This window comes from Mus caroli, unplaced genomic scaffold (genome assembly GCF_978045245.1).
Source record: "Mus caroli unplaced genomic scaffold, Mus_caroli_1 scaffold_5, whole genome shotgun sequence".
Taxonomy (NCBI): Eukaryota; Metazoa; Chordata; class Mammalia; order Rodentia; family Muridae; genus Mus; species Mus caroli.
This window is the reverse complement of record NW_028227260.1, coordinates 28086199-28114105: the sequence shown is the minus strand read 5'-3', so window position 1 is coordinate 28114105 and position 27907 is coordinate 28086199. Positions and strand designations below refer to the sequence as shown.

Genomic DNA, 27907 nt, shown 5'->3' with positions numbered 1-27907 from the left:
TATAGCCATAGCAATGCATGGCTCCATGAAATGGAGGCATTTGCTGTATTGCCTAGATAGATGTAAATCTCTAGAGACCTGCACTGACTAACCACATAGCCTGGGTGCTTAAGAATGAGAGACAAATGCACCTGCTTGATAACTGGATGAAAAGGGCCATAGTCATTAGCGTTCAACCATGTTAGCAATGTAGAAAACAAAGGGCTCTCTCAGGCCATGGAAGCCAATATTCCTCAAGCCTAATTCACTCTGCAACAGGCATCTCCACAATAAGGTTTTTAACCAACTCAGCGCAGCTTGGAAGTTAATCAGCTATGCTACCTTCTGCCAAAAAAGTAAAGTCTAAGACTGGCACACATGTCAAAGGGAGTCCCAGCTTGGGAAATCTGTTTCCCCACTGGCCATTACCTTATGGCTTGTTTCGCACCAACTGCCTCTCTGCTTTTCTCCTTTGGAATGCTGCAATCTCTGCTGGTTGCAAGCCATGGCCCACTTGCCTGCAGGGGCAGGAGACACCAAAATAGGTGTAAAGGGAGTATGCCAAAGTGGAGCATAGGAAAAGGGATCCAGTGATTAAGAATGAATTCCACTTACCCATCTTTGCCCACTGGTGGGGGTACAGGAAGAGGTTTGGTGAAACCCTTTTTTCCAACAAGCCAGAAGGTCTCCTCTGTGCCTTTGCCCTTATTGAAAATATAAAAAATTATTAACCATATAATAGACATTTTTTTCTAAAAACATCCATTGGTCAGTAGGATATAAGCAGTCATTTCAGCTCAGAAATAGTCTCGGTTCTCACCATTGTCACCATTTTTTTACCCACTTTTCTATATGGCTTCCTTACATATGGACCCTAGGTAAGCTCCAGATTCAAAGTGAACAGCATACTGAGCTGTCTGTCATTCAGGCATTCTGTATACTCACCACTAGGCAGCTCCATCTTTGGCAACATGTGGATTTTTTACTTCAAAGCAGGCAAACATCTGCATGGTCATGTGAAGGTGCTGGTTACTATTTTGAGCCTGATCTTTTGGCATTAGGCAAGCCACTGTCTTTTCCATCTAGTGAAAATGCATTCACAGTCTTCTCCCTGTGCTCCACATCCAACAACTAGTATAAAAACCCCAGAAGTTTTACAACTTTGATTTTAAACCTGGGGCATCTCAGTTGCTATAAGAAGTCTATATTTCTGAAGCATAATTTTTTTTCTGTCAAGGTATTTTTCTAAGTAGACTACCATCCAAAGGATGTCCCCATTTATAGACAAGTTGGTAGGTTGTCAAGGATCACAAATCTTAGAAGAGAATGATCATAACTCTATGCTAATCACCACAGGGCCATCTCTTTGCTGATTCTGTATCTCCCTCTATTTTTCTCCCCACTTTTCTAGTAAACCTTTTATTTTTTTTATTGTGTTTTTCTCTCTTCCCTTCAATTTTTGGCCTGTCTTCTCATTTCCTCTAATTCATTTAGAAAAAAATATTTAGACAAAGAATCATATACATTCCTTAAAAATAATGAAAAATGCCATATAAAATAAGCACATATAATTAAGATTCTCCAAGCAGGTTGTACATATATGGTTCAAGCAAACCCTTAATGAAGTGAGTAGGAAAAAAAAATACTGCAAAGCCCAAGTTGCATTAATTGACAAGCAACTAACCCAAACTTTCACATACTAAGGCTGATTGGTGGGTCCTCTGATTTCTGAAGAGAGAGAGAAAAAAAAAGACAAGAATAAACCCTATCACTCATTCTTTTATTTACTATATCCTTCCTATACCACCTTTTTGAATAAAAAGATGGTTTTCTCCTTAAGTATATCACAGAATAGTTAAACAAAAACAAAAACCAAGTCACCTTTTCTAAAACACTAGGCACTAATTGTCTTCGTTCCTTCTTCTCGCTGTGGAATGTCTTGTAGAATAGTTGCTTAGTAAATGATCAAACGGTATCATTAACAGAAACTCCCAACCTTTGAGCACTTAGAATTCTTTTTTTTTTTTTTTTTTTTTTTTTTTTTTTTTTTTTTAATTTATATATGTATTTTTATTCTTTTTTTTTTTAATATTTTTATTACATAATTTCCTCAATTACATTTCCAATACTATCCCAAAAGTCCCCCATAGCGCCCCCCACTTCCCTACCCACCCATTCCCATTCTTTTGGCCCTGGCATTCCCCTATATTGGGGCATATAAAGTTTGCAAGTCCAATGGGCCTCTCTTTCCATTGATGGCCGACTAGGCCATTTTTCGATACATATGCAGCTAGAGACAAGAGCTCCAGGGTTCCGGTTAGTACATCATGTTGTTCCAACAATAGGGTTGCAGATCCCTTTAGCTCCTTGGGTACTTTCTCTAGCTTCTCCATTGGGAGCCCTGTGATACATCCAATAGCTGACTGTGAACATCCACTCCTGTGTTTGCTAGGCCCCGGCATCGTCTCACAAGAGACAGCTATATTTGGGTCCTTTCAGCAAGATCTTGCTAGTGTATGCAATGGTGTCAGCGTTTAGAAGCTGATTATGGGACGGATCCCTGGATACAGCAGTCTCTAAATGGTCCATCCTTTCATCACAGCTACGAACTTTGTCTCTGTAGCTCCTTCCCTGGGTGTTTTGTTCCCAATTCTAAGAAGGTGCACAGTGTCCACACTTTGGTCTTCATTCGTCTTGAGTTTCATGCGTTTAGCAAATTGTATCTTATATCTTGGGTATCCTAAGTTTTGGGCTAATATCCACTTATCAATGAATACATATTGTGTGAGTTCTTTTGTGATTGTGTTACTTCACTCAGGATGATGCCCTCCAGGTCCATCCATTTGGCTAGGAATTTCATAAATTCATTCTTTTTAATAGCTGAGTAGTACTCCATTGTGTAAATGTACCATAATTTCTGTATCCATTCCTCTGTTGAGGGACATCTGGGTTCTTTCCAGCTTCTGGCTATTATAAATAGGGCTGCTATGAACATAGTGGAGCATGTGTCCTTTTTACCGGTTGGGACATCTTCTGGATATATGCCCAGGAGAGGTATTGCTGGATCCTCCGGTAGTACTATGTCCAATTTTCTGAGGAACCGCCAGACTGATTTCCAGAGTGGTTGTACAAGCTTGCAATCCCACCAACAATGGAGGAGTGTTCCTCTTTCTCCACATCCTCGCCAGCATCTGCTGTCACCTGAATTTTTGATCTTAGCCATTCTGACTGGTGTGAGGTGGAATCTCAGGGTTGTTTTGATTTGCATTTCCCTGATGATTAAGGATGTTGAACATTTTTTCAGGTGCTTCTCTGCCATTCGGTATTCCTCAGGTGAGAATTCTTTGTTCAGTTCTGAGCCCCATTTTTTAATGGGGTTATTTGACTTTCTGGAGTCCACCTTCTTGAGTTCTTTATATATATTGGATATTAGTCCCTTATCTGATTTAGGATAGGTGAAGATCCTTTCCCAATCTGTTGGTGGTTTTTTTGTCTTATTGATGGTGTCTTTAGCCTTGCAGAAGCTTTGTAGTTTCATGAGGTCCCACTTGTCAATTCTCGATCTTACAGCACAAGCCATTACTGTTCTATTCAGGAATTTTTCCCCTGTGCCCATATCTTCAAGGCTTTTCCCCACTTTCTCCTCTATAAGTTTCAGTGTCTCTGGTTTTATGTGAAGTTCCTTGATCCACTTAGACTTGACCTTAGTACAAGGAGATAGGAATGGATCTATTCGCATTCTTCTACATGTTAACAACCAGTTGTGCCAGCACCATTTGTTGAAAATGCTGTCTTTCTTCCACTGGATGTTTTTAGCTCCCTTGTCGAAGATCAAGTGACCATAGGTGTGTGGGTTCATTTCTGGGTCTTCAATTCTATTCCATTGGTCTATTTGTCTGTCACTATACCAGTACCATGCAGTTTTTATCACAATTGCTCTGTAGTAGAGCTTTAGGTCCGGCATGGTGATTCCACCAGAGGTTCTTTTATCCTTGAGAAGAGTTTTTGCTATCCTAGGTTTTTTGTTATTCCAGATGAATTTGCAGATTGCACTTTCTAATTCGTTGAAGAATTGATTTGGAATTTTGATGGGGATTGCATTGAATCTGTAGATTGCTTTTGGCAAGATAGCCATTTTTACAATGTTGATCCTGCCAATCCATGAGCATGGGAGATCTTTCCATCTTCTGAGATCTTCTATAATTTCTTTCTTCAGAGACTTGAAGTTTTTATTATACAGATCTTTCACTTCCTTAGTTAGAGTCACACCAAGATATTTTATATTATTTGTGACTATTGAGAAGGGTGTTGTTTCCCTAATTTCTTTCTCAGCCTGTTTATTCTTTGTGTAGAGAAAGGCCATTGATTTGTTTGAGTTAATTTTATATCCAGCTACTTCACCGAAGCTGTTTATCAGGCTTAGGAGTTCTCTGGTGGAATTTTTAGGGTCACTTATATATACTATCATATCATCTGCAAAAAGTGAAATTTTGACTTCCTCTTTTCCAATTTGTATCCCTTTGATCTCCTTTTGTTGTCGAATTGCTCTGGCTAGGACTTCAAGTACAATGTTGAATAGGTATGGAGAAAGTGGACAGCCTTGTCTAGTCCCTGATTTTAGAGGGATTGCTTCAAGCTTCTCACCATTTACTTTGATGTTGGCTACTGGTTTGCTGTAGATTGCTTTTATCATGTTTAGGTATGGGCCTTGAATTCCTGATCTTTCCAAGACTTTTATCATGAATGGGTGTTGGATCTTGTCAAATGCTTTTTCCGCATCTAAGGAGATGACCATGTGGTTTTTATCTTTGAGTTTGTTTATATACTGGATTACGTTGATGGATTTCCGTATATTGAACCATCCCTGCATCCCTGGGATGAAACCTACTTGGTCAGGATGGATGATTGTTTTGATGTGTTCTTGGATTCGGTTAGCAAGAACTTTATTGAGGATTTTTGCATCAATATTCATAAGGGATATTGGTCTGAAGTTTTCTATCTTTGTTGGGTCTTTTTGTGGTTTAGGTATCAGAGTAATTGTGGCTTCATAGAATGAGTTGGGTAGAGTACCTTCTGTTTCTATTTTGTGGAATAGTTTGTGAAGAACTGGGATTAGATCTTCTTTGAAGGTCTGATAGAACTCTGCACTAAACCCATCTGGTCCTGGGCTTTTTTTAGTTGGGAGACTATTAATGACTGCTTCTATTTCTTTGGGGGATATAGGGCTGTTTAGATCATTAACCTGATCTTGATTCAACTTTGGTACCTGGTATCTGTCTAGGAACTTGTCCATTTCATCCAGGTTCTCCAGTTTTGTTGAGTATAGCCTTTGGTAGAAGGATCTGATGGTGTTTTGGATGTCTTCAGGATCTGTTGTTATGTCTCCTTTTTCATTTCTGATTTTGTTAATTAGGATGCTTTCCCTGTGCCCTCTAGTGAGTCTGGCTAAGGGTTTATCTATCTTGTTGATTTTCTCAAAGAACCAGCTCCTTGATTGGTTGATTCTTTGAATAGTTTTTCTTGTTTCCACTTGGTTGATTTCACCCCTGAGTTTGATTATTTCCTGCCGTCTACTCCTCTTGGGTGAATTTGCTTCCTTTTGTTCTAGTGCTTTTAGGTGTGTTGTCAAGCTGCTAATGTGTGCTCTCTCTAGTTTCCTTTTGGAGGCACTCAGAGCTATGAGTTTTCCTCTTAAAAATGCTTTCATTGCGTCCCATAAGTTTGGGTATGTTGTGGCTTCATTTTCATTGAACTCTAAAAAGTCCTTAATTTCTTTCCTTATTCCTTCCTTGACCAAGGTATCATTGAGAAGAGTGTTGTTCAGTTTCCACGTGAAGGTGGGCTTTCTATTATTTATTTTGTTATTGAAGATCAGCCTTAGTCCATGGTGATCTGATAGGATGCATGGGACAATTTCAATATTTTTATATCTGTTGAGGCCTGTTTTGTGACCAATTATGTGGTCAATTTTGGAGAAGGTACCATGAGGTGCTGAGAAGAAGGTATATCCTTTTGTTTTAGGATAGAATGTTCTGTAGATATCTGCCAGATCCATTTGATTCATAATTTCTCTTAGTTTCACTGTGTCCCTGTTTAGTTTCTGTTTCCATGATCTGTCCATTGGTGAAAGTGGTGTGTTGAAGTCTCCCACTATTATTGTATGAGGTGCAATGTGTGCTTTGAGCTTTACTAAAGTTTCTTTAATGAATGTGGCTGCCTTTGTATTTGGAGCATAGATATTCAGGATTGATAGTTCCTCTTGGAGGATTTTACCTTTGATGAGTATGAAGTGTCCCTCCCTGTCTTTTTTAATGACTTTGGGTTGGAAGTCAATCTTATCAGATATTAGAATGGCTACTCCAGCTTGTTTCTTCATGCCATTTGCTTGGAGAATTGTTTTCCAGCCTTTCATTCTGAGGTAGTGTCTATCCTTTTCTCTGAGATGAGTTTCCTGTAAGCAGCAAAATGTTGGGTCTTGTTTGTGTAGCCAGTTTGTTAGTCTATGTCTTTTTATCGGGGAGTTGAGTCCATTGATATTAAGAGATATTAAGGAAAAGAAATTGGTGTTTCCTGTTATTTTTGATGTTAAAGTTGGCATTTTGTTCTTGTGGCTGTCTTCTTTTAGGTTTGTTGAGGGATTACCTTCTTGTTGTTTCTAGGGCGTGGTTCCTGTCCTTGTATTGGTTTTTTTCTGTTATTATCCTTTGAAGGGCTGGATTCGTGGAGAGATAATGTGTGAATTTGGTTTTGTCGTGGAATACTTTGGTTTCTCCATCTATGTTAATTGAGAGTTTGGCTGGGTATAGTAGCCTGGGCTGGAATTTGTGTTCTTTTAGTGTCTGTATAACATCTGTCCAGGATCTTCTGGCTTTCATAGTCTCTGGTGAAAAATCTGGTGTAATTCTGATAGGCTTGCCTTTATATGTTACTTGGCCTTTTTCTCTTACTGCTTTTAGTATTCTATCTTTATTTAGAGCATTTGTTGCTCTGATTATTATGTGTCGGGAGGTATTTCTTTTCTGATCCAGTCTATTTGGAGTTCTGTAGGCTTCTTGTATGTTCATGGGCATCTCTTTCTTTAGATTTGGGAAGTTTTCTTCTATAATTTTGTTGAAGATGTTCGCTGGTCCTTTGAGTTGAAAATCTTCATTCTCATCCACTCCTATTATCCGTAGGTTTGGTCTTCTCATTGCGTCCTGGATTTCTTGGATGTTTTGAGTTAGGATCTTTTTGCATTTTACATTTTCCTTGATTGTTGTGCCGATGTTCTCTATGGAATCTTCTGCACCTGAGATTCTCTCTTCCATCTCTTGTATTCTGTTGCTGATGCTTGCATCTATGGTTCCAGATTTCTTTCCTAGGGTTTCTATCTCCAGTGTTGCCTCATTTTGGGTTTTCTTTATTGTGTCTACTTCCCTTTTTAGGTCTAGTATGGTTTTGTTCATTTCCATCATCTGTTTGGATGTGTTTTCCTGTTTTTCTGTAAGGACTTCTACCTGTTTGATTATGTTATCATGTTTTTCTTTAAGGATTTGTAACTCTTTAGCAGTGTTCTCCTGCAATTCTTTAAGGGATTTTTGTGCTTCCTCTTTATTGTCTTCTTCCTTTTTAGCAGTGTTCTCCTGCATTTCTTTAAGTGTGTTATTAACGTCCTTCTTGAAGTCCTCTATCATCATCAGGAGATATGCTTTTAAATCCGTGTCTAGCTTTTCCGGTGTGTTGGGGTGCCCTGGACTGGGTGAAGTGGGGGTGCTGGGTTCTGATGATGGTGAGTGGTCTTGGTTTCTGTTAGTAAGATTATTACGTTTACCTTTCGCCATCTGGTAATCTCTGGGGTTAGTTGTTATCGTTGTCACTATTTAAAGATTGGAGCAGAAGCTGTGTTCCACTCACCAGCAGTCCCAAAATCCTGCGGCGGGGGTCGTGGGTAGCTGGCGGGTGTCAGGCAACCCTGCGCTCCCGCTACCCTGGCGCTGATCCGGCCGGGTGAGGCCTGTGGCCCTACTCAGGCTGGTTTCTGCTTCCCTAACTAATGCAGTCTCAGGTCCCGCGCAATTGGATTGGAGCAGAAGCTGTGCTCCCCTCACCAGAAGTCTTAAGATCCTGTGGCGGGTGTTGTGGGCAGTTGGCGAGTGTCAGCAGACCCTGCGCCCCAGCTGCTCAGGTGCTTTTCTGACCGGAAGAGGCTTGTGGCCCTGTGTGGGCCGGATTTCTCTCTCCCCAACCAGAGCAGTCTCAGGTCCCGCGTGATTGGACTGGAGCAGAAGCTGTGTTCCACTCACCAGCAGTCCCAAAATCCTGCGGCGGGGGTCGTGGGTAGCTGGCGGGTGTCAGGCAACCCTGCGCTCCCGCTACCCTGGCGCTGATCCGGCCGGGTGAGGCCTGTGGCCCTACTCAGGCCGGTTTCTGCTTCCCTAACTAATGCAGTCTCAGGTCCCGCGCAATTGGATTGGAGCAGAAGCTGTGTTCCACTCACCAGCAGTCCCAAAATCCTGCGGCGGGGGTCGTGGGTAGCTGGCGGGTGTCAGGCAACCCTGCGCTCCCGCTACCCTGGCGCTGATCCGGCCGGATGAGGCCTGTGGCCCTACTCAGGCTGGTTTCTGCTTCCCTAACTAATGCAGTCTCAGGTCCTGCGCAATTGGATTGGAGCAGAAGCTGTGCTCCCCTCACCAGAAGTCTTAAGATCCTGTGGCGGGTGTTGTGGGCAGTTGGCGAGTGTCAGCAGACCCTGCGCCCCAGCTGCTCAGGTGCTTTTCTGACCGGAAGAGGCTTGTGGCCCTGTGTGGGCCGGATTTCTCTCTCCCCAACCAGAGCAGTCTCAGGTCCCGCGTGATTGGACTGGAGCAGAAGCTGTGTTCCACTCACCAGCAGTCCCAAAATCCTGCGGCGGGGGTCGTGGGTAGCTGGCAGGTGTCAGGCAACCCTGCGCTCCCGCTACCCTGGCGCTGATCCGGCCGGGTGAGGCCTGTGGCCCTACTCAGGCCGGTTTCTGCTTCCCTAACTAATGCAGTCTCAGGTCCCGCGCAATTGGATTGGAGCAGAAGCTGTGTTCCACTCACCAGCAGTCCCAAAATCCTGCGGCGGGGGTCGTGTGTAGCTGGCGGGTGTCAGGCAACCCTGCGCTCCCGCTACCCAGGCGCTGATCCAGCCGGATGAGGCCTGTGGTCCTACTCAGGCCGGTTTCTGCTTCCCTAACTAATGCAGTCTCAGGTCCCGCGCAATTGGATTGGAGCAGAAGCTGTGCTCCCCTCACCAGAAGTCTTAAGATCCTGTGGCGGGTGTTGTGGGCAGTTGGCGAGTGTCAGCAGACCCTGCGCCCCAGCTGCTCAGGTGCTTTTCTGACCGGAAGAGGCTTGTCGCACTTAGAATTCTTAAGGTTCATACTGTTAGAACTCAAACTTGAGGACTCAACTTGTAGCCATTTAAGTGTTTCTCTTGATATCTACAGGCCACTAGGACAGCACATTAACTTCCAGAGAAACTTCGTGGATGCCAGGATTATGAAGAGATTTGGGTGGATCTGAAGTCTCTCTGCAATGCCCAAACCAATGCTTACAAAAGAAGACCGAAGTGTTATAGGCTCAGGCAAGCTTCCAAATCAAAGAGTATGCAAAGAAGCTCCAGGAGTACCCTGAGGTTTTGGAGCTTATCCAAGAATATTTTTATGGAATCCTGGCTCCCTGCTTAAACACCCACTTCCACTAATCTGAAGACAGGGAGAGAGGCAAAACAAGTAGAGCAACAACCAAAGCCAGAAGCAAACCCTCTGCCCATAGGATCTCCCTTCCACCCCCCAAAATAGCATCTTTTAAGATAATTGATGTCTCCTGTCTTATTTATCCTTTACAGAACTCCTTGAAGGTATTCTTATTATTGGTCTTATTCTACAATTTGGGGCACTGAATTTTATGGCATTAAATGGTTTGTTGATAATCAAGTATAACATAATTGAACCCAAGGCTATCAGCCTGAAAATTATCAGTGCCCTTTCCCTCCACATTCCATGGAACATGGCTTCTTCAGTGTACTAGAGTAACAGAGCACATATGTCTAGAGGCCAAAAGACAGTTCTTAGGATCTTAAAGGTTGTGAGACGATTGAGCTATCTGTTAATTTTATGTAAGAACATACCCTGTGTAGATAAATAGAAACATGCAGAGAATGAAGTTGCTTGTCTGATGCTACTCAAAAATTAGAGAACAGACCATTTGTTCTTCATGAACCTAACAATATTGTTTCTTCATTTTTCATTTTTCAGATAGTGTGTGTGTGTGTGTGTGTGTGTGTGTGTGTGTGTGTGTGTGTTTGGGTTAAGAGTAGGAGTAAAAGAGATTGGAGAAGAAGAAAAATCACAAAACAATACTAGAATTTATGGACCAGAGAACCAAATACTACGTAATGCCAGAAACCAGAGACAAAGTCTAAAAGCATCTACCTCTAGCAATGAAAACATACATTTGCTGAGAACAATAGCTTAGGGAAATCTTTTTTAATGCAAGTTTATATTTTAAAAAAAAGTCTCTGGGAAGTGGAACTGTTATGCTACAATATGTACAAAATCTCTGCAATAAGCTCCAAACTTGTCAAGAGAACAACAGTAACTTAAGTAAGCTCAGCTGAGGAAAGGGTTAATAAAAATGTTCTAAAATTTTATAAAGCCATTAGTAAGAGAATACTGAAAAAACCAGAACTGGCTAGTTAGGCATTAGGGAAACATGGTGCCAGCAAGAGTTTACGTGGGTATTGGGACAGCTATCCAAAGAGGCCAAGCTTCTAGTCTTAGCTACCTTAGTTTCCTCATCTTGGTCTTTCTTTTTATAGTCACCAAATCGCTATGAGTATCCCATGTAATTATTATATTCTATTCTCTTGCCCAATCTAAGCCACTGCCTGTATTCCACGAAGGAAGACAATATAGGAAAAAAAATTCATTACTTAAGTGGAGGAAATATAGCAAGGAAAGAACATTGCTACTGGATCCAAAGGTGGAGTTCAAGAAAAGAGGCTTTACTGGAGAGATTTCAAGCTGGAAGGAAAACTTGTTTGTAGCCATCAACTTTGAAATCACAGCTGGATGGTCATCACATGTAGCAAGCAACAATGGAGTGGATGAAGAGTTGAAATATTGAGTTAAAACATTCTGATATGGATTGGCTATATGATATAGTCAGATCGGGTATACTTTATCTGTCTCCAATACAGTAGAAACCTCCTTTGCCCAACTCCTGCTATACAGTGTGTAATTTCTGACTCTTGTGGGAAGGTGGAATGAACAGAAACCAAAAGGGGTGGGGGTTTTCCTATGCTTGCTCTTTGAGTCTTCTCCTCTTCTTTTCTTTCAAAATACCTTCCTTTCCTCTGCTGTCTTTTTTTCCTCTTCACTCTCAACATCTCACACTTACTATATCTTCCTCGTGAGGCTCCTAAAACCAGGTCACCCTAAAAACCAGGTACCAGTGTGTTATTTAAAAACAATTCTTCCTCACACTTACTATAACCATCTTCCAAAATTCCCTGAGATAGGGAAAACTTCAGGTTGCAAAGGTCTCTTTTGAAGCTAAGCCTCATTTCTCATTTGTGTACTTGAGACTCCTAAAGATGAGACTGCTCCTGTCTAGAATCTGTAGGGAAATAAAAAAAAAATCATGAACTATGACCAGTTTTTCTTTTTTCTTTCTTTTTTTTTTCAGTTTCAAAACTGAGAGCTCTTCAGTTCTTGGGCTTTTAGGTGAGATTTCTGTACCCAGCAATACAGAGAAAAGTGCTCCAGGAAACCAGGCTGCCTTTGTGCCTCACTGCTGGGAAATGACAGACTGTACAGTAGAATCACAAAAGCCTTGAGCGATCTAATTTGCTGCCCATGTAATAACCCTACCCCATCATGTCGTTGTGTGAGTTCTCTGTAGAGGTGATGAAAGCCTCTGTCCCTCTCTAAGTGCATCATCCTACCTGCCAGGAGATATTAACAATCTATTCAAACTGCTGAACTAACATGAGGTAGAAAAAGAGGTGATCGACTAGAGTTAAGTCCTCCTATCTTTAACTCCTAAAATCTACTTACATGTCAGTCACCACCATTAGGGGAAAGCATGCCAGTGACTGGAACAAACTGCACCACCCTAACTGCTCCTCTTTCCTTTTCCCATGAATAATCACTAAAAATTATCTTCATATACAATGGTGTCAAGGAAGCAAACCTGGCTTTTTGAGATCTGGTCTAATTTTGCTAGCAAATAACAATGTTATCCTGTGAAAAGGCCTTGCCTTTCAGGTTCTTGACTCTTTCCTTAAAATGAGCATGTTAGATTACCAGACCCCTGGAGTCTCTTACACCTAAGACCACAAAGCTAGAAGGAGATGAAGAAAATCCAGTGGAAATTACAAAAGGGAGGTTGGATTATCCTTGTTCCAAATTCCAGGTCAAATAATAGCCTCGGCAGAGAGGAAAGATCTTATTAAACATTTGTCTTTCGTAGAAACAGACTCTGTCCCAATCCTCCACCTTTTGAGAACCCTTGGTCTTGGAGAAAGATGTGTGTGTGTGTGTGTGTGTGTGTGTGTGTATGTGTGTGTAGGCCAATGGTGTGCAGCAAAGGCAGCCACTGAGTGGGCAACGTGAAAGATCTAAATTTACCAATACTGTAACTATGTTCAGCAATGCCAAAGAGTAAATAAAATGGAAATTAGACAACCAAAATAATAGCATAGCGCATTACTAAACCAAATTCTGGACAGTTCTTCTGGATAGAACAATAGAACTTAATAGAACTTACATTCTTTTTTTTTTTAAAGGCAGAAGATTTTTCAAGTCTTCTACATTAGATTTGAGGTTAATATGAAGAAGGAGGAGGAGGGGTGGAGGAGAGCAGGAGGGGGAGGAAGAGGAGGGGGAGGAAGAGGAGGAGGAGAGAAGGAAGGAAAGAAGGAAGGAACCTCACTCAAATGAAACTCCACAATTTCTCCAAGATGTAGCTCCAAGTCTCAGACTCCCTGTGAGCTTTTTTAACAGACCATGACCTCTTAAGATGCAGGTGTGTCCAATAAGTTTGGCTCCTCAAACAAATGGTGTTTTACCTTGAGCTCTGTTCTTCCACGAAGCTCTACTTCATAGCCTTCACTCAGAGCTCGAAGAATTGTTACTGTGCTGAGACTGACATGAATTCGGTATGCTGTAAAAGAAGGGGAAGCATTGCTTTGGCTCCTTTCTCACTGGTAACACCTCCAAGATGGGAACAATGGGATGAATGTCCCTGCTTCAGAGCATACGAAGCTCTCAGAAAAGTTTGGGGGCAGGTAGCAAGAGCTGTAGTCCTAGTTGAATGAAAGGAGGACAAGAAGGAGTGATGACCTCATCAGCCCCAAAGAAGGCATTAGCAGCCTCTTAGACGCCATCTCAGATGAAAGATCATGCAATAGTAAGGTGTTAATTTAACTCAAAGCTTGAGAGGCAGAAAGCACCAACCTCCACTGTGCCCTCAGCTACACTGTATCTTCTTCTGAGGGAAGTTTGGCTTCAGCAGCTTGTTACATGGGTTATTATGAAGGCTAAATTCTCCAGACCTATAAAATCCTACTTTACATAAAAAAGGCGTCTTTTCCACAATAGGTACAGTTACAGCCATCTCTTAGTATTATCGCATTTCAAACATCAGTGAAGAATAGTCCAATTTCTTTCTATCAATCAGTATTTTGTGAGCACTGGACAATGCTAACTTTTTTTTTTTAATGAGCAGTGAGTGTTTCCAGACATAAGTATGCATGAGTATTTTTCGTCCAGACTTGGATTCCAACATGGGATAGGAGACTTACATTTGGGTAACTAGAGCTTTCAAAATTCATTTATGATTGAATTGTAATTCTTTGCTGAAAAACTAACCACTTGCTCTCTGAGACAAGGTCCCTGAGCTTCCTGACAACCATCACTGTGTGACCTGACATGTTGAGATGAAGTCTTACATAAAAGTTCAAGATCTGTTCTCATCTGTACTCACAGAAGGTGGCCATCCAGAATCTGGTTACAATTTGAATAGGAAGACATAGCTGAAAAGAACAGGACACCTTCATCCTGTATATTCACAAGGATTTGCCCTTCCTTAACAGCTCAGTACCAACTGCTTCTCTTTTTCATTGATGCACATTCATCCAAAGCCTCTGCTCAGAAACAGGTGTCCTGTTCCTTAAAACTACATCCCTGAAAAGTGTATCAATTCCACCATGTGTTGTTCCACTAGCCTCAGATCTTCAGGAAGTCTCAAAGTATGCTGATCCTACCTATGTGGTGGAGCACATAGCTAAAAAAAAAAAAAAAAAAAAAAAAAAAAGGTTGATTCGACATGATAAGGAGGATCACTTGCATTCAGGAATCCCAGTCTATTTAATTGGATATGAAGGAGATACTGGGAGATACTGAGAAAATTGTTTTTTTTTTTTTAATTAAGAAGTATGTTACATGCCCTAGTGTTAACATCCAAGAGGTCAGAGGCTACCTCTTATCAGACCTTCACTAGTGGTGGAGCTTACTGCCATATTTAATTCAAAGTAATAAGCCTTTAGAAAAGCACACTAACCAGGTTCCGACGCACAGAGATCACACGAGCATGCTTCTTTGTATCTCACACAATGGCGTCACTGCAAAGCCTGGGCTTACTAAGCACTTACTGTGGGTGATTCAGTGCATTCATTTTCTCTTCCTGCCTTACCACTAGGCAAGATGCTGCCTAACTCTCAGAATTCAATTTCTGCTCTCAGCTCTCTATTTTCAAAGTGTAATGTGTGGAGTTTGCCCGAGTGCAGACCAGAATATGACTTCAGCCTTCTACAAAGCTTACATCAGTCCTAAGCACTGTGCCAAATCTGCATTGCAGATCCATGACTATGTTCACTCTATATCTTGGGTTGTACTTCAAGGTAAAGTCATATGCAGAGTTGTACACACACAGTGGTCCCTGGATGACCACTTCCATGGCCTTTGCCATATCTGGGGAGGGGGTTTAAAGACTTTCCCAGATGCCAGAAAATTTATTCTGAAAACATTTGCTAAGTTCCGTGCTGCCTCATAGTCATGGGTGCACAGGCTAGCTAGCTCGGCTAAGACTAGACCCATTGTATAAACCTGTTTCTGTACATGAACGATGCAGAGTGGGGTCATACAGGGCACCACCAGCTGTGCTACAGGTCACCATCCCATCAGGGACTAGTCAGTATGTTGCTGAAGTTGGAGCTGAGGAAGGAGCTTGTCTTGCCTTAGTCATGGCAAAGGCCAGGGCTGCTGCTGATTAAATGATCTCTTTCATTCACTTAAAAATAACTCCATTAAAATTGTACATAGGGTTTAACTCTGTTTTCTCTGTTTTTCTTATAATAGTGTGGAGAATTTGCTTTGCTGAGCCATGATATGAATAAAAAGGCATATTGTGATACCGACTAGATTTCAGTAGAGGCAATGAGTAGTCAAGAAATGGTTGATAAAGCATCTTGCCCATAGCAAACAAGTGGCAGAATAATTTGTACAGTTTTGTTTGCAAATATGGGAGGAAGAGGAAGTAGAATCCTTCCTACTATGACCATTTTTGATAGAAGCTAAGGATTTTATGTACAGGCAGGTTGAAATTAATTATTTTGGAATCCCAAGCTCCTTGGACTGTAGAATTACTGCTAGCTAAGTTTTAGGGGCTTATTTGATAAAGCCAGGAACTCCTGGAGATCTAACTAGTTCAAAAATTGGACTCCAGCAGCAAACAGCAGCAGCCACCTAGGAAGCAGCTGGCTCATGAGCCTTTACAAACTAGTTGAAAACTGAAAATGTCAGTCTGTTACCTAGTTCTCTTCTCTACATGACTTCCTCACACCTACTGGACTGGCCAATTCTTTCTTTTGCCCAAAAAGACTTTTTGAAGTTGTTTTGATCAAATTGACTGGTTGTTTCAGTGGCACTTAGCTACGGCTTTATTTCTAGAACAAGATAGGGACATGTTCAGTCCAACATCACCCCCTACTGGTTTGCTATTAGAGGCCAGGGAAATGTGTGATAGATCTTAATTGTCTCGAATTATCTTTCCTTTTTCGTAAAAGAACATTAAAGCACCAAGTACCCAATTTTCTTTCTCCTCTCTTGAAGAATCACTATCCCAGTTGAAAGATGGCCCCACCTTGGCCATCTACAAATACTCACGTAGCCCTGTTGATTCCATTCGAGAAGCCGTGTTCACAGTGTCCCCAAACAAGCAATATCTGGGCATGGTGAGGCCCACCACTCCAGCAACAACAGGCCCTGTTGAACACCAGAAAAGTGGGACTGGAGTCAACAGGTGTATATATTCAGTGCTAAAAGAAGAGCCATGCAAGATGGTTGTGGGTGGCTTAGGAGAAGAACCAAAGCTCCAATCAAACCATTAATCTAGAAATCTGAAGGAAGACTGATGATTGAATAATGAATACTGGTCTACAAGAAAGAGAATTTACTGTGTTCCAGACATGACTACATTTCTGATTTACACCTCTATTCTAGCAAGAGTTCTACTTAAAATGTTGACATCTATCAGCAGGACAAAGAAACATCAAAATCAAACCAGAAAAAACAAACAAGGACTCAGGATCCAAATAGGTTTATTGCAAGGGGGAAATGTGGCTATTTCTTGTGCGTCTTTGTTAGAAGAAAGTCCATCTCCCAACTGTGTCAATGAAGAGAATTATTGCTCAGACAATCAGAAAATGTGTAAACAAACAGAGCTGACTTTCCATTATCTGTGGTAGGGGTGTGGAAGAACAGTGTGCAGAGATAATCTAAAATTATTTCCCATTTGTCCTTGCAGGAATTTTTGTTCTCACACAATTACAGCTGTGTTACATGTTCAAGATAGCTGAAAAAAGAGACAACTTCAGCAGGTAGGCAGAAAAATAAACTCCACAGTTGACAGAAAGTCCCCCATCATGGCCTTTCTGAGTTTTGCTTTTTCTATGTTTAAATTTTTCATCATTACATCTATGCTGTTTCCTGAATTAAGGTCATTGTTTTGCTTCCAAATTTTTTCCTACTACAAATAAGATCAAATTAAAACTAAAACCACACACGCACACACACACACACACACACACACACACACACACACGTGTGTGTGTGTGTATATATATATATATATATATATATATATATATTCACTTTAATTCATGTCTTTCTCATTCAGTAGCATCTACTAGGGTACAATGGCAGGCACTATGGAGAGTCAAAAATAAATAATGTATGGTCTCAGATATTCACATCTGAATGAAGAGAAGAGACTGCCAAGCAGTAGGCAAGTAAGCAACAGTGCAAGACAATGTGGCTGAGGCTAAGCAAATTTTAAAGACAGAAGAACTTGAGTATTTTAGAAAATGTGGAGTTGGCTATTAGGACCTGACTCAATGAAGAAGTTTCCTATACGCAAAGCTTGCCCAACTCTTGTAAGGTGAGTAGGATTCAGTTACAGGGGAAAGAGACATACATCAAAGGTTTGTGATTGGAATTTCAGCATACATAAACTTTGGGGGAGTTCGTAGAGAAAACATTCTACCAGTTCAGGCATCTGGGAAAAAGACTATAGAACAGGTTGAGTTAAATGGGTCTTACAAAATAAGATCCTTGGCCCACTAGAAAATTTTAAGCAATCGTTATATGAAGAATATCTTTGCCTTTTTCCCTCTTGAGTCAGTGTATTGCATGCATTGAAGGGAGTGCTGTCATAGGCATCTGCTGTCATAAAATCAAACACAAGGCCTTGAAAAGGAGGTGATGGGGTAACATAGCCAGCCAAAGTGGGAACCTAAAACACAGACATTATGAAAAGAGATCGAACAGACTTGTTGGCAGTCTGATTGATTACCATGACTAAGTTGGCCTTGTGCTCTAGGTTTATGCTCATTTGTTGGAAAAGAGAGTTTGACAATTTAAATATATTATATTTGAAACAATTAGGATACCAAACAAAGGGGGTTTTATTTTGTTTTTATTTTTTAGGAAAAAGAGTTATCAGCTGCTATATGCTAACTTTTCAATGCAAATAAAGGAATAAGATATGGTTCTGGTGCCAAAGAGCATAACATTTAGTGGAAGTACAAGTAAGACAACGTGGACTATGCTGGTTGCTATGGAAAGGATAAATAGAGGCAGGTGTAGAAGCAAAATGATGCTAGTACAATGATCAATCTAGGAAGGAGATGCTGGTGGCCTAAACTTGAGGAGACTTAGACAAGGTAACACAAAACAGTCTCAAGAGTTGTTTAAAAGGACAAAAGGTTTTAAAAAGTAGTAGGTTGGGGTTGGCAAGATAGTTCCAAAGGAAAGGCACTTGCCACCAAGTCTGACAACCTGACATGACAGAAGGACAGAAGTGTTGTAAATAGTCCTCTGACCTTGACACAAGCACTGTGGCACAAACACATAGAAGAGAAAAGAAAAGAAAAGAAAAGAAAAGAAAAGAAAAGAAAAGAAAAGAAAAGAAAAGAAAAGGAAAGAACTAGTAGTTGGTTCAGAATTGAAGGTGAGAGGAAGGAAGAAATCAAAAATGACTTCTGAGATGATAATTATCTCATTGGCAGTAACACTAAGTGAAATATAAAACACATAAGAGGACAATGATATGAAAAGAAAATAATTCCGTTTTAGAGTTGTTGAGTCTAAGGACCAAATGAGACAGTCCTGTGGAAACGTCATCAGAAAGGTTGACAGACATAGGTGAAACTTAAGGGGAAAATTACCCTGGAACTGTAGTGTTTTTTTTTTAAAGTGGTATAATTATATTTTAAGTTGTAAAAATATGTTTATAAAATAAAGAAACAAATTGTCTATAGTCACCAGCAGGTATATAGTAGTTAAATAAAAAAGATGTGGGGGAGGAACTTAAAGACATTTGTTCAAGAGGGGATGAGTACAGGAGAAAAATGCTTCTGATTAATTGATTACATTATCTTAAACACCACAGATACTTGGTGATCTTGTAGCATAGTTAAAGAAACAGTGGTGCCGAATGAGAATGTTAGGCTGCAGCATCTGCAGTGCCCAGTGAAGTGGTATAGGGAGAGGAAAGAAGGAAATCTGGCTAGGCAGAAAGAAGTGAACCATTTCTGGACAGCAGAATGATCCAGCTGTCCACTATCAGAGGACAGCTACATATTTCTGCTTCCTCTTCTAAGCCTTCCTTGAGGCGTATAGAAATGGTTTCTCTTGCTTTCACTAGCTTTTTCTCTTACCCGAGTGCAGGCCTATTCGAATTCGGACTGGCACCTCTGGCATGTGTCGCATCTTAAAGGTACCCACAGAACTCAGAATATCCAGGGACATGTTTGCAATCTCAGCTGCATGCCTACTGCCATTCCTCTTGGGAAGGCCTGAGGCCACCATGTAGGCATCTCCAATGGTCTCTACCTGGGAATTATAAAAAAGTCGGATCAACAAGCAGGCAACCTCTTCATGTTACGTCCCCCACCCCATTGGGGTTTCAGGGGTGTGACAGAAGCCACGTATGTAAAGTGAGGAAAGCTGGGTGGGTCTGTCAATAATTCATTGGCCTGGTTGTACATCAGAATCATGTCAGGAACTCTACTAAAATACTGATGCATGGAACTCACAACCAGGGTTCCTGAAGTAAATATAGCTACTTCAAAGGCTATTGAATGACTCTAGGAAAATATCAAGTTCAACAAATTCCTGTATGACGGTAAGTGCCACTGCCCCTAAGATGCCCCTGGCAAAGTATTCACAGAAAATCTACCCAAGAGAGAGAGAGAAAGCCTTTCTCCATCTAATTTTAGGTAAATGGACAGCCTTGGTGTGGGGGGAAGTATAGAGAAGGAAAAGGAAGGACAAGAAGAGTCGAGGCCCTCTAATTAGTCAAGTTAACATGACAGTCAATTTCACAAGCCTTTTGAGTTAGGAGAACTGAGCTTTCTCCACCAATTACCTCTTCCTTTCCCACTGCTATATACTTGAGGAACAATGTAGTGGACTCAATATGATTGGCTCATGGGAAGGGGCACTATTAGGTGGTGTGGTTTTGTTGGAATAGATGTGGCCTTTTGAGAGGAAGTGTGTCATTGTGGAGGTGGCCTTTGAGGTCTCCTAGCACTCACTGTCTGCCTCATGAGGAAGAGAGCCTCCTCTTGGCTGCCTGCAGAAGGCAGTCTGCTACTGGCTTCCTTTGGATGAAGATGTAGAATGCTCAACTCCTTCTCTACCTGCAGGCTGCCATGTTTCCTACCATGATGATGATGAACTGAAACTCTAAAACTCTAAGTCAGTCCCAATGAAATGTTGTCCTTTATAAGAGTTGCTACGGTCATCGTGTCTTTTCATAGCAATGAAACCCTAGCTAAGATAGGCAATAATTCTGGCCTTCGACTATTCTGCTGGAAACAGGTCCCTGCTCCTCATCTTCCCCCACAGAGTGTGCTCACTCTTCTAGATAGCTCATATATAGAAGCTTTTCAGATAAATTCAAATAAAACTGAAAGGACTTCTGTGAAGTGTGCCAATCAGACTGGTTTACTATGAGTTTCGTTACAGCTAAAAAAAATCAATAAAATTCTGCAGACCCTGGATAGAATCTCAAATTCACCACTTAAAATCATGGGAAAGGTCACTTATTTTGTCTTTGCTCCATCTAGTGTGCTCATCTTTAAAATAAGATCATGTCAATGCCTAACCTCATAGGATTTTTAGAACTAAATAATGTAGTGTACATCAAAGCACTTAAAACTGGTCAAGAGGAGATAACACATATTAAGTGCAATCAATCTACCACTACCATCATCATCACCATTATCATCATCACTACCGTCATCATCACCATCACCAACACCAACAAAAAGTATGTCTTGAAGCGCCAATCTTAGGACTATGATTATTATCCATTTCCTGAAAATGGAGTTTTGGATTCAGCAACAGAGCTCACATAATGACTTTCTAAATAACTAATAATTTGGGGCATTTGCCCCAAAGGACTTTTACTTCAGTGTGCTTTCAGTCTCCCAGCTCTGGTATGATTTGGAGGGAAGATTCCTGCTGTCAAATAGACCGGACAGACTGAACAAAAGGAACAGATACAATGCAAATGCTATGGGGGTATGCTATGTTAGTGGCTGGCCATTATCAGAGCATGGTAGCTGATCAATTAGCTTTGATAAGTTCTTACCACAGAGACCCTAGTGATCTGAGAACATTCAAAGAACCCAAAATCTGGCCTAAATGAGCATGGCCATGAGGAATTATGGGACACATCAGTCAAAAAATGGTTCAAGGGAAGCAAAAGCACAGAAAAGGATCTGTTTGAGATGGGGCTGTTGAAGGAACGAATGTGCAAGCAAATCACAGACTTCTGCAGTAGATTTCTCACATCCATTTTAGATTATCAAGTTCCAGGGGAGGTGATTCCAATTTTATAGGAAAGAAAGATGAAAATACACACGGGTGTGGTGACTCACTGATGGTTCAAGTTTTATTTCCTTTGCCCTGTGTTGTTGTTAATAAACAAGCATGAAAATTTAGATTCCATTTTTGGATTCAGACAGCCCTGTTCCATCTTAAAAGCAGCCGGCTAACTCTGTATTGCAGCCAAGAAGTACCAAAATAGCTAATGGCTTCATCCCCAGGACCCCCAATGATTGCCTGAGCAGAATCAGCTGGATTGATTAAACTAGTGGCTGTGTTACTGCCCATACTGAATCATCTTTGATTTTAGTTTCAACTGAATTAGCTTTCAGTGATTTGTTTTTCTCTTCAGGCTTCTTGAGTTCAACAAGTTAAGACAGGTAGCCTGATTCCATAGATTTTTCCTCCACAGTGGTTTCCATGTGCAACTCTTGATTAGTTTGTAGCTCCTGCTGATTGACAGGTATGATGTCTATTTCTGAACCCTATTTAGATTGCATAGTTTAGCTGTAAGTGTCTCTACCTGTCTAATCTGAGATAAATACATTGCCCAATGTGATTTGAGAGGTGAACCATTTGAGACTACTGCGAAGGATCCAATAAATGAAGCTTTTCTGTGGTTCCTGGGACAGAAGAGTTATCTAACGGGATACCTGAGGCATCTTTTTCTTCCAACATAATGAGTATCCATGTTTTTAACAACACGGAAATGTCTCTACAGAACTGTGATATTTTTAGTCATTTTGTACCTAGAGATAATAAATACACCATGTACAAAGAATAATAGTAAAGAATCATAGTACCAAAAAAGGATGAAAGGAGTCAGCTGTCATCTCATATTCTGCAAACTTTGGTTATTTTTTAAAATAGAATATAACTAGGCTGGAGGGAAGGGATATGGTAAATGGATATTTCCTCAAACTTCAGATCAATAGGTGTACTTTGGGTTACCCTGTATCAATTCCCAAAAGTCACATTTGTAAGAGTACTCTGATATAATGCTATGTTCCTTCTTGTCTAAATACAATACCTAAGGAGAAGATAAAAATTTTCATAATATGTATCATATCAACACAAACTTTACCAAGATGTACTCTGTAGCAACCATCAACTATGAGAAAATTGCCAATATTTTTATACTTTTCATTAACCAGCACAATACTTGCTATGTTGTTCAGATTTATCCAATGAACTGCAGTAAGTCTCCCCATCTTAACCTCTTCTTAGTCATAATTGTAGAAAACATTTCAAGAGAAATCTTTCCTAAAAGACAACATTCTATAAAACCACAACCTTCAATTTTAGAACCCACATAGATAAATCCCATGTAAAAAGTTTCATGCTAGAAAGCACTAGTTTGCTAATTAACCTACTTTATAGACATCATGACTGCCAATGATGGCATCAAAGAGTGTGTACAGGTCATTCAGAAGGTCCACCACTTCAATGGGCTCACTCATGGCTGAGATGGTGGTGAAGCCCACAATGTCACTGAAGTACAAGGTGACTAAGTCAAATCCCTCAGGTTCAACTGTACAGCCCTTCTTGAGGGATTCAGCAACTGATCTGAAAAGGAGAAATAGGTACTCCTAAGAAGAGATTAGACTCCTTATGTGCCACACACTAAAGACAAATTCTCTAAAAATCACTGTCAGCTACATAAGGAGAAAGTCTCATCTAGATAGAGCATTAAAAAACTCACTTATTCAACAAATTACACACACACACACACATATATATATATATATATACATACATACATACACACACACACTTCAGGTGCTGAGTTGGGTACTAAAAAAGAATGATTTGGTCTCTATCCCCATAGAATTCCTTCAGTTCCTGGGACTTCTATGTTGCCCTCTTTCTTTGGGAAATGTTCCCAGGTGGTAAGTTTTCCATGAGTCTAGTTCAACAATGATCTCATTAACAAGCATGCTACTACTTGGGGAGGAAATGGAAATTCTAGCCACAGATAAGAGAGAATGTCCCCTGGAAAAAAAACAGTCCTGCTTCTTTCCTATAGGAACTCAAAAAGCTGTCTGTTTTGTTTTGTTTTAAATTGGCCACCTTCTTGGCTATGTCACAAAATGACATATAGAAAAATCATGTCCGATGCCAAAGCTGAAATGACCATCATGTTCCACAGGAAGAAAGGAATTAGGATGCATGCTCTGCTTCCTGGCTTTCCAATTCTACTTTGATTTGAAGGTGTGACTCAAAGCCAGTGGGAATAGAGAGGGTGAAGGACAGGGGGAGGGAGCAGTTAGTTGGTGAGTAACTTTTTCTTCTGTTTTAAAATGGAGCACACTGTGACAAGCATTCACACTCCTCGGGCGTTCGCACATACAGTGGTAGCATCTGTGTTAGAAGCTTTTCCGTTTTCTGTTTTTCAATTTCCAGTTCTTCAGTCCGTTCCCGGATCAAATCTTCCAAGTTGCTAGAATACTGCTCCAACATCCGAAGCATAGAATCAATAATATTAGTCTTTTTCCCTTTGTTGAAAGTTTTAAACTGAAAGTAAAGGAGAAAGAAGAGCCTATGAGCCTATGAGCTTGGGATCCAAACTCAGTAATGATAGAGTAACTATCTTTTTCCTCTGAAGTGTCACACCAGGAGAAATGAGCCAAGATATAAATAAGAGAGGTCAACACCCAGTCTTATTGTCACCCTGGTGCAATTACAGAGCACTTTCCACCCCTAGCCCCAAAGAAGCTCCCCCAATTTTTCTGGTTCTTTCAAGTCTCAGCACAAGCTTCCCCCCACAGGGCTGCAAACTCCCTCAGCTCCTTCAGTCCTTTCTCCAACTCTTCCATCAGGGACTCCATGCTCAGTCCATGGTTGGCTGTGAGCATCTACCTCTCTATTTGTCAGGCTCTGGCAGAGCCTCCCAGGAGACAGCTATATTAATCTCGAAACAACCTAGAAGTCCCTCAACAGAGGAATGAATACAGAAAATGTGGTACATTTACACAATGGAATACTATTCAGCTATTAAAAACAATAATTTCATGAAATTCGCAGGCAAATGACTGAGGTAACCCAGTCACAAAAGAACACACACAGCATGCACTCACTGATAAGTGGATATTAGCCCAGACGCTTGGAATACCCAAGATTCAATTCACAAACCATAGGAAGCCCAAGAAGAGGGAAGACCAAAGAGAGGATGCTTCAGTGCTTCTTAGAAGGGAGAACAAAATACTCACAGGAGGAAATATGGAGACAAAGTGTGAAGCAGAGACTGAAGGAAAGGCCATCCAGAGACTGCCCCACCTGGGGATCCATCCCATCTACAGTCACCAAACCCAGACTCTATTGTGGATGCTGGGAATCATGCAAGTTTTCAACCCATGAAATCACCCTTATCCTCAAATGATACAGTGTCTTCAAAGAGGGTCTTGACTACTTAGAGTGTTCAAAATATAACATAGAGAGATGGTCCTCTACTTCATATCATGGGATCTAACACTAAATGGTTCCATCTAGTACCTGTCTTTCATATCAGTCAGAGTCACGTAGATATTCAGTTTCTCTGATTCCTAATAGGTAGCTGCTTGGTGTGAATGTCCAATATACCCTCTTGGGACCTTGTGCATTTATGAAGAGCTTATTAACATAAGCATTTGACTCATGAATGGGTAGCTTCCTCCATGGTACTTTAGTTATCATGGTCATAACCAGTAAAGATTGGCAGTGGCTTTATTGAGAAGACATTAAAGGGTCTGCCCAACAAACTTCATACCACATGGCCACAAATGCTCTGCATAGAACTCCTTGTCCCAAAGTGGACAGTAGGAGGCTCCTTCTGAACTCTGTGCCGTCCACCAAGATCCATCAGCCAGTTTGAATCCCCTGAGCTCCCCCTATAGCCGCACTTAGAGAAGTTGATTCATCTCTGTGCAATTAAGGTATATTAGATGCAATAAGAAGGAGCTTACTCTTGTCATCAGACAGAATAAACTTCCAGTAAAGCATTTTAGTGAAGGGAGCCCCAGTAATGTTTTGTTTGAAAGTCGCATGAGGGGCACTCCTCCTGTCTATCAGCTACTTCTCTGCTGCCTTCTGAAATAACATCTTCAGCATCAACACAAGGACAAATGGTTTTTCCTCCTGCCTCATGATAAGTTTTTAGAAATGTGACCTTCACGGTCCTTTGCTTTTTCCATACCATTGAACACCTGTTAGAGTGTCCTCAAGAACTCCAGCCAGACTAATGGAAGTATTGTTAGCTGGAGGACATGGATGATTTCAAAAGCAGGACCCTTTCAGGCTTTCAGTCAAAGTCTTTCTCTTTTCCGCCTCAGATACCTGCCAGTCATAAAACAGCTCAGTGCTGGACTCTAGCCAGGCTTCCAGAGCTGACATAGCACTCATGGGGGACACCCACAATTTCTGTAGTGGGCAAGTGAACAGAGTTTAAAGTGTATGCAGTAACAGAGAAACTCTGTCTTTCCTTCCACCCTCTTCCTAGCTCAGACTCTTTAGAAATGCACTATCTTAAGGAAAGGAGTTATCACTTTTTATGAACCCATTTTTTTTTTCAGTAGCTCTCAGGGAACCTAAGAAATCTTCTACTGTTTCTCGGAGTCTACAAAAACAAGCAGGAATCATCTAAAATTTAGATTTTAAATAGTGTCCACATCAGCATTCTCTAAAGACTTTTATAGAAATATAGTTATGTGAGAACAGCATGTGCCCATGATACTCATGGGCAACAGTTCCAATGCTAGTCCTTACAAATGACTGGCACTTTGATTACATCATTGAGAGGCTGATCACGGCAAGTTTTGGATGGCTCAGAAAAGTCAGCCGGGCACAGAAGAGCACCAGAACTCAACATTGGGCTTATAGAGGATGTAGTGGTGATCTTATAGGCTTAAAGACCTCAAAGCCAGTCCTGGGCTGCTTTTGAAAGTGGGATGTCCTTTACCCCTTATGGAAGGAAGCCCCTTCCACAATATAAGGACTCAGTGAGTATAGTCTCAGAGAGGCCAACTACTGAACAGTGATTATGCTAATAGACTTACCTGGTTAAATATTTCATCAAAAGTTGGTCGCTGTTCTGACGCCTCAGCCCAGCACTGTTTCATGAGCTGGAGACATTCTGCAGGGGCATACTCAGGAGAAACCACAGGTCTGTACACAGGGGGAGGCATTTTAAGTCTGTCTATGATTTCTGACAAGGCACAAAAGAGAAAAGTTTATGAACCATGAGTTTCGGCCTAGAGAGGGATTTGCCAGGAGAAAATATGAAGAGACCTTCTCTTTGGTTTCTCCTTAGGTGGCTTTAATGTTGACTACATCTCCGAAAAGGCTGTGTCAAACTTTTGAGAAAGGCTTGAAAAACAGATCAATTGGAATCTTAGTATAATTGAATTACCATGTTATTCAGCTTCTGCTAAGTTATAGATGTAGTTTATCTGAGGCCACTTCCAATACTGCAGCTTCAATGTCCCCAAGTCACCTCAACCTCACAATTACCAGAACAAAGACATTGAACCTTCTCTGTAAGGCTATATCCAGCCAAGATCTATGCATTGGGTGCTGGATAATCACTAAACAAAGGGAATTGAGAATAACAGTGAAAAATCATGGGTGTTGATCAATAAATGCCACTTATCATATGCCAAGCTATGGAATGTGCACTTGGCATGTGTTGTTTTATTGTATGCTCAGCACAAATGGATGAGGTAAACATTCAGATTCTTTCTGTAGATGGTAAAACTGGAACACACAGAGTATGGAACTTACCAAAAGTCCTGTGGGTAGTGAACAGAGTTTAGGTCAGAACTCAAGCAATCTCCACTAATTCCACTGCCCTGCTTTCAAATGCTTCAGGTCTCAAGTGCAAGATTATAGAACCCTGTATAGACTAAGTCTTTATTAGCCAAAGGCTTGGTTTATACAAACTAAATTGTTTTGTTTGTTTTGTTCTTTCAAGAGCAGAAAACTCTGTATAAATAGAAGAAAATCCTTAGTTCTCAATGTTCCCATCAACTCATACTGGGCCTCAAACTAATTTGTCTATTTCATCAGCTGGAGGCACTCTGGATTCTCCAAATCATTCTAAAAATATGTATCTGGCCATGTCACTTTCTTATTCAATATCCCTTCTTGACTTCTATTGCCAAGAGAATAAAATCCAAGCTATTTATTGTGGCCTCCATTCGGAATTACTGCTCATTCCTGATCTCCTTTTCAACAGTCCCCCCAACTTTTAACGTCTACATTGACAACCAAACTTTGACTGCTCTGTCTACCTCTGCATTGGCTGTACCACTTCAATAGTGCTGCTGCATATCCTAACACATGATGGAAGGCATTCTGCTCTGTCTTTTCATTTAACAGCTCCTTGTACACCACAGCTTTGGTTCCTTTAAATCAGAGAAGCCCATAATGGGGCTTTCAGTGCCATAGATTCTGTAGCAATGAACCTCTTGAAAAAAGACTTTTCCAGTAAGTCCACTTTTTGTCAGAACACATGCAGTTGACTGGGCCCATTCTCTGCTAAGGCCCAGCATGGCA

The 27907-nt window shown here is 41.0% G+C and overlaps 1 protein-coding gene across 1 annotated transcript in view; it reads right to left on the bottom strand.

The window, feature by feature from the left end:
* Window positions 1-409: 409 nt before the first annotated feature.
* The window catches only part of Gucy2f (guanylate cyclase 2F, retinal), a 108427-nt gene continuing 80929 nt past the window's right edge, over window positions 410-27907 (bottom strand). The window contains exons 11-18 of the mRNA XM_021153636.2: window positions 26410-26558; window positions 23730-23893; window positions 22753-22945; window positions 19204-19378; window positions 16151-16249; window positions 13054-13148; window positions 595-683; window positions 410-497 (exon numbers count right to left, since the gene is read on the bottom strand). Coding sequence (XP_021009295.1) covers window positions 410-497; window positions 595-683; window positions 13054-13148; window positions 16151-16249; window positions 19204-19378; window positions 22753-22945; window positions 23730-23893; window positions 26410-26558 — 1052 coding nt within the window. The remainder of the gene's footprint in view (window positions 498-594; window positions 684-13053; window positions 13149-16150; window positions 16250-19203; window positions 19379-22752; window positions 22946-23729; window positions 23894-26409; window positions 26559-27907) is intronic.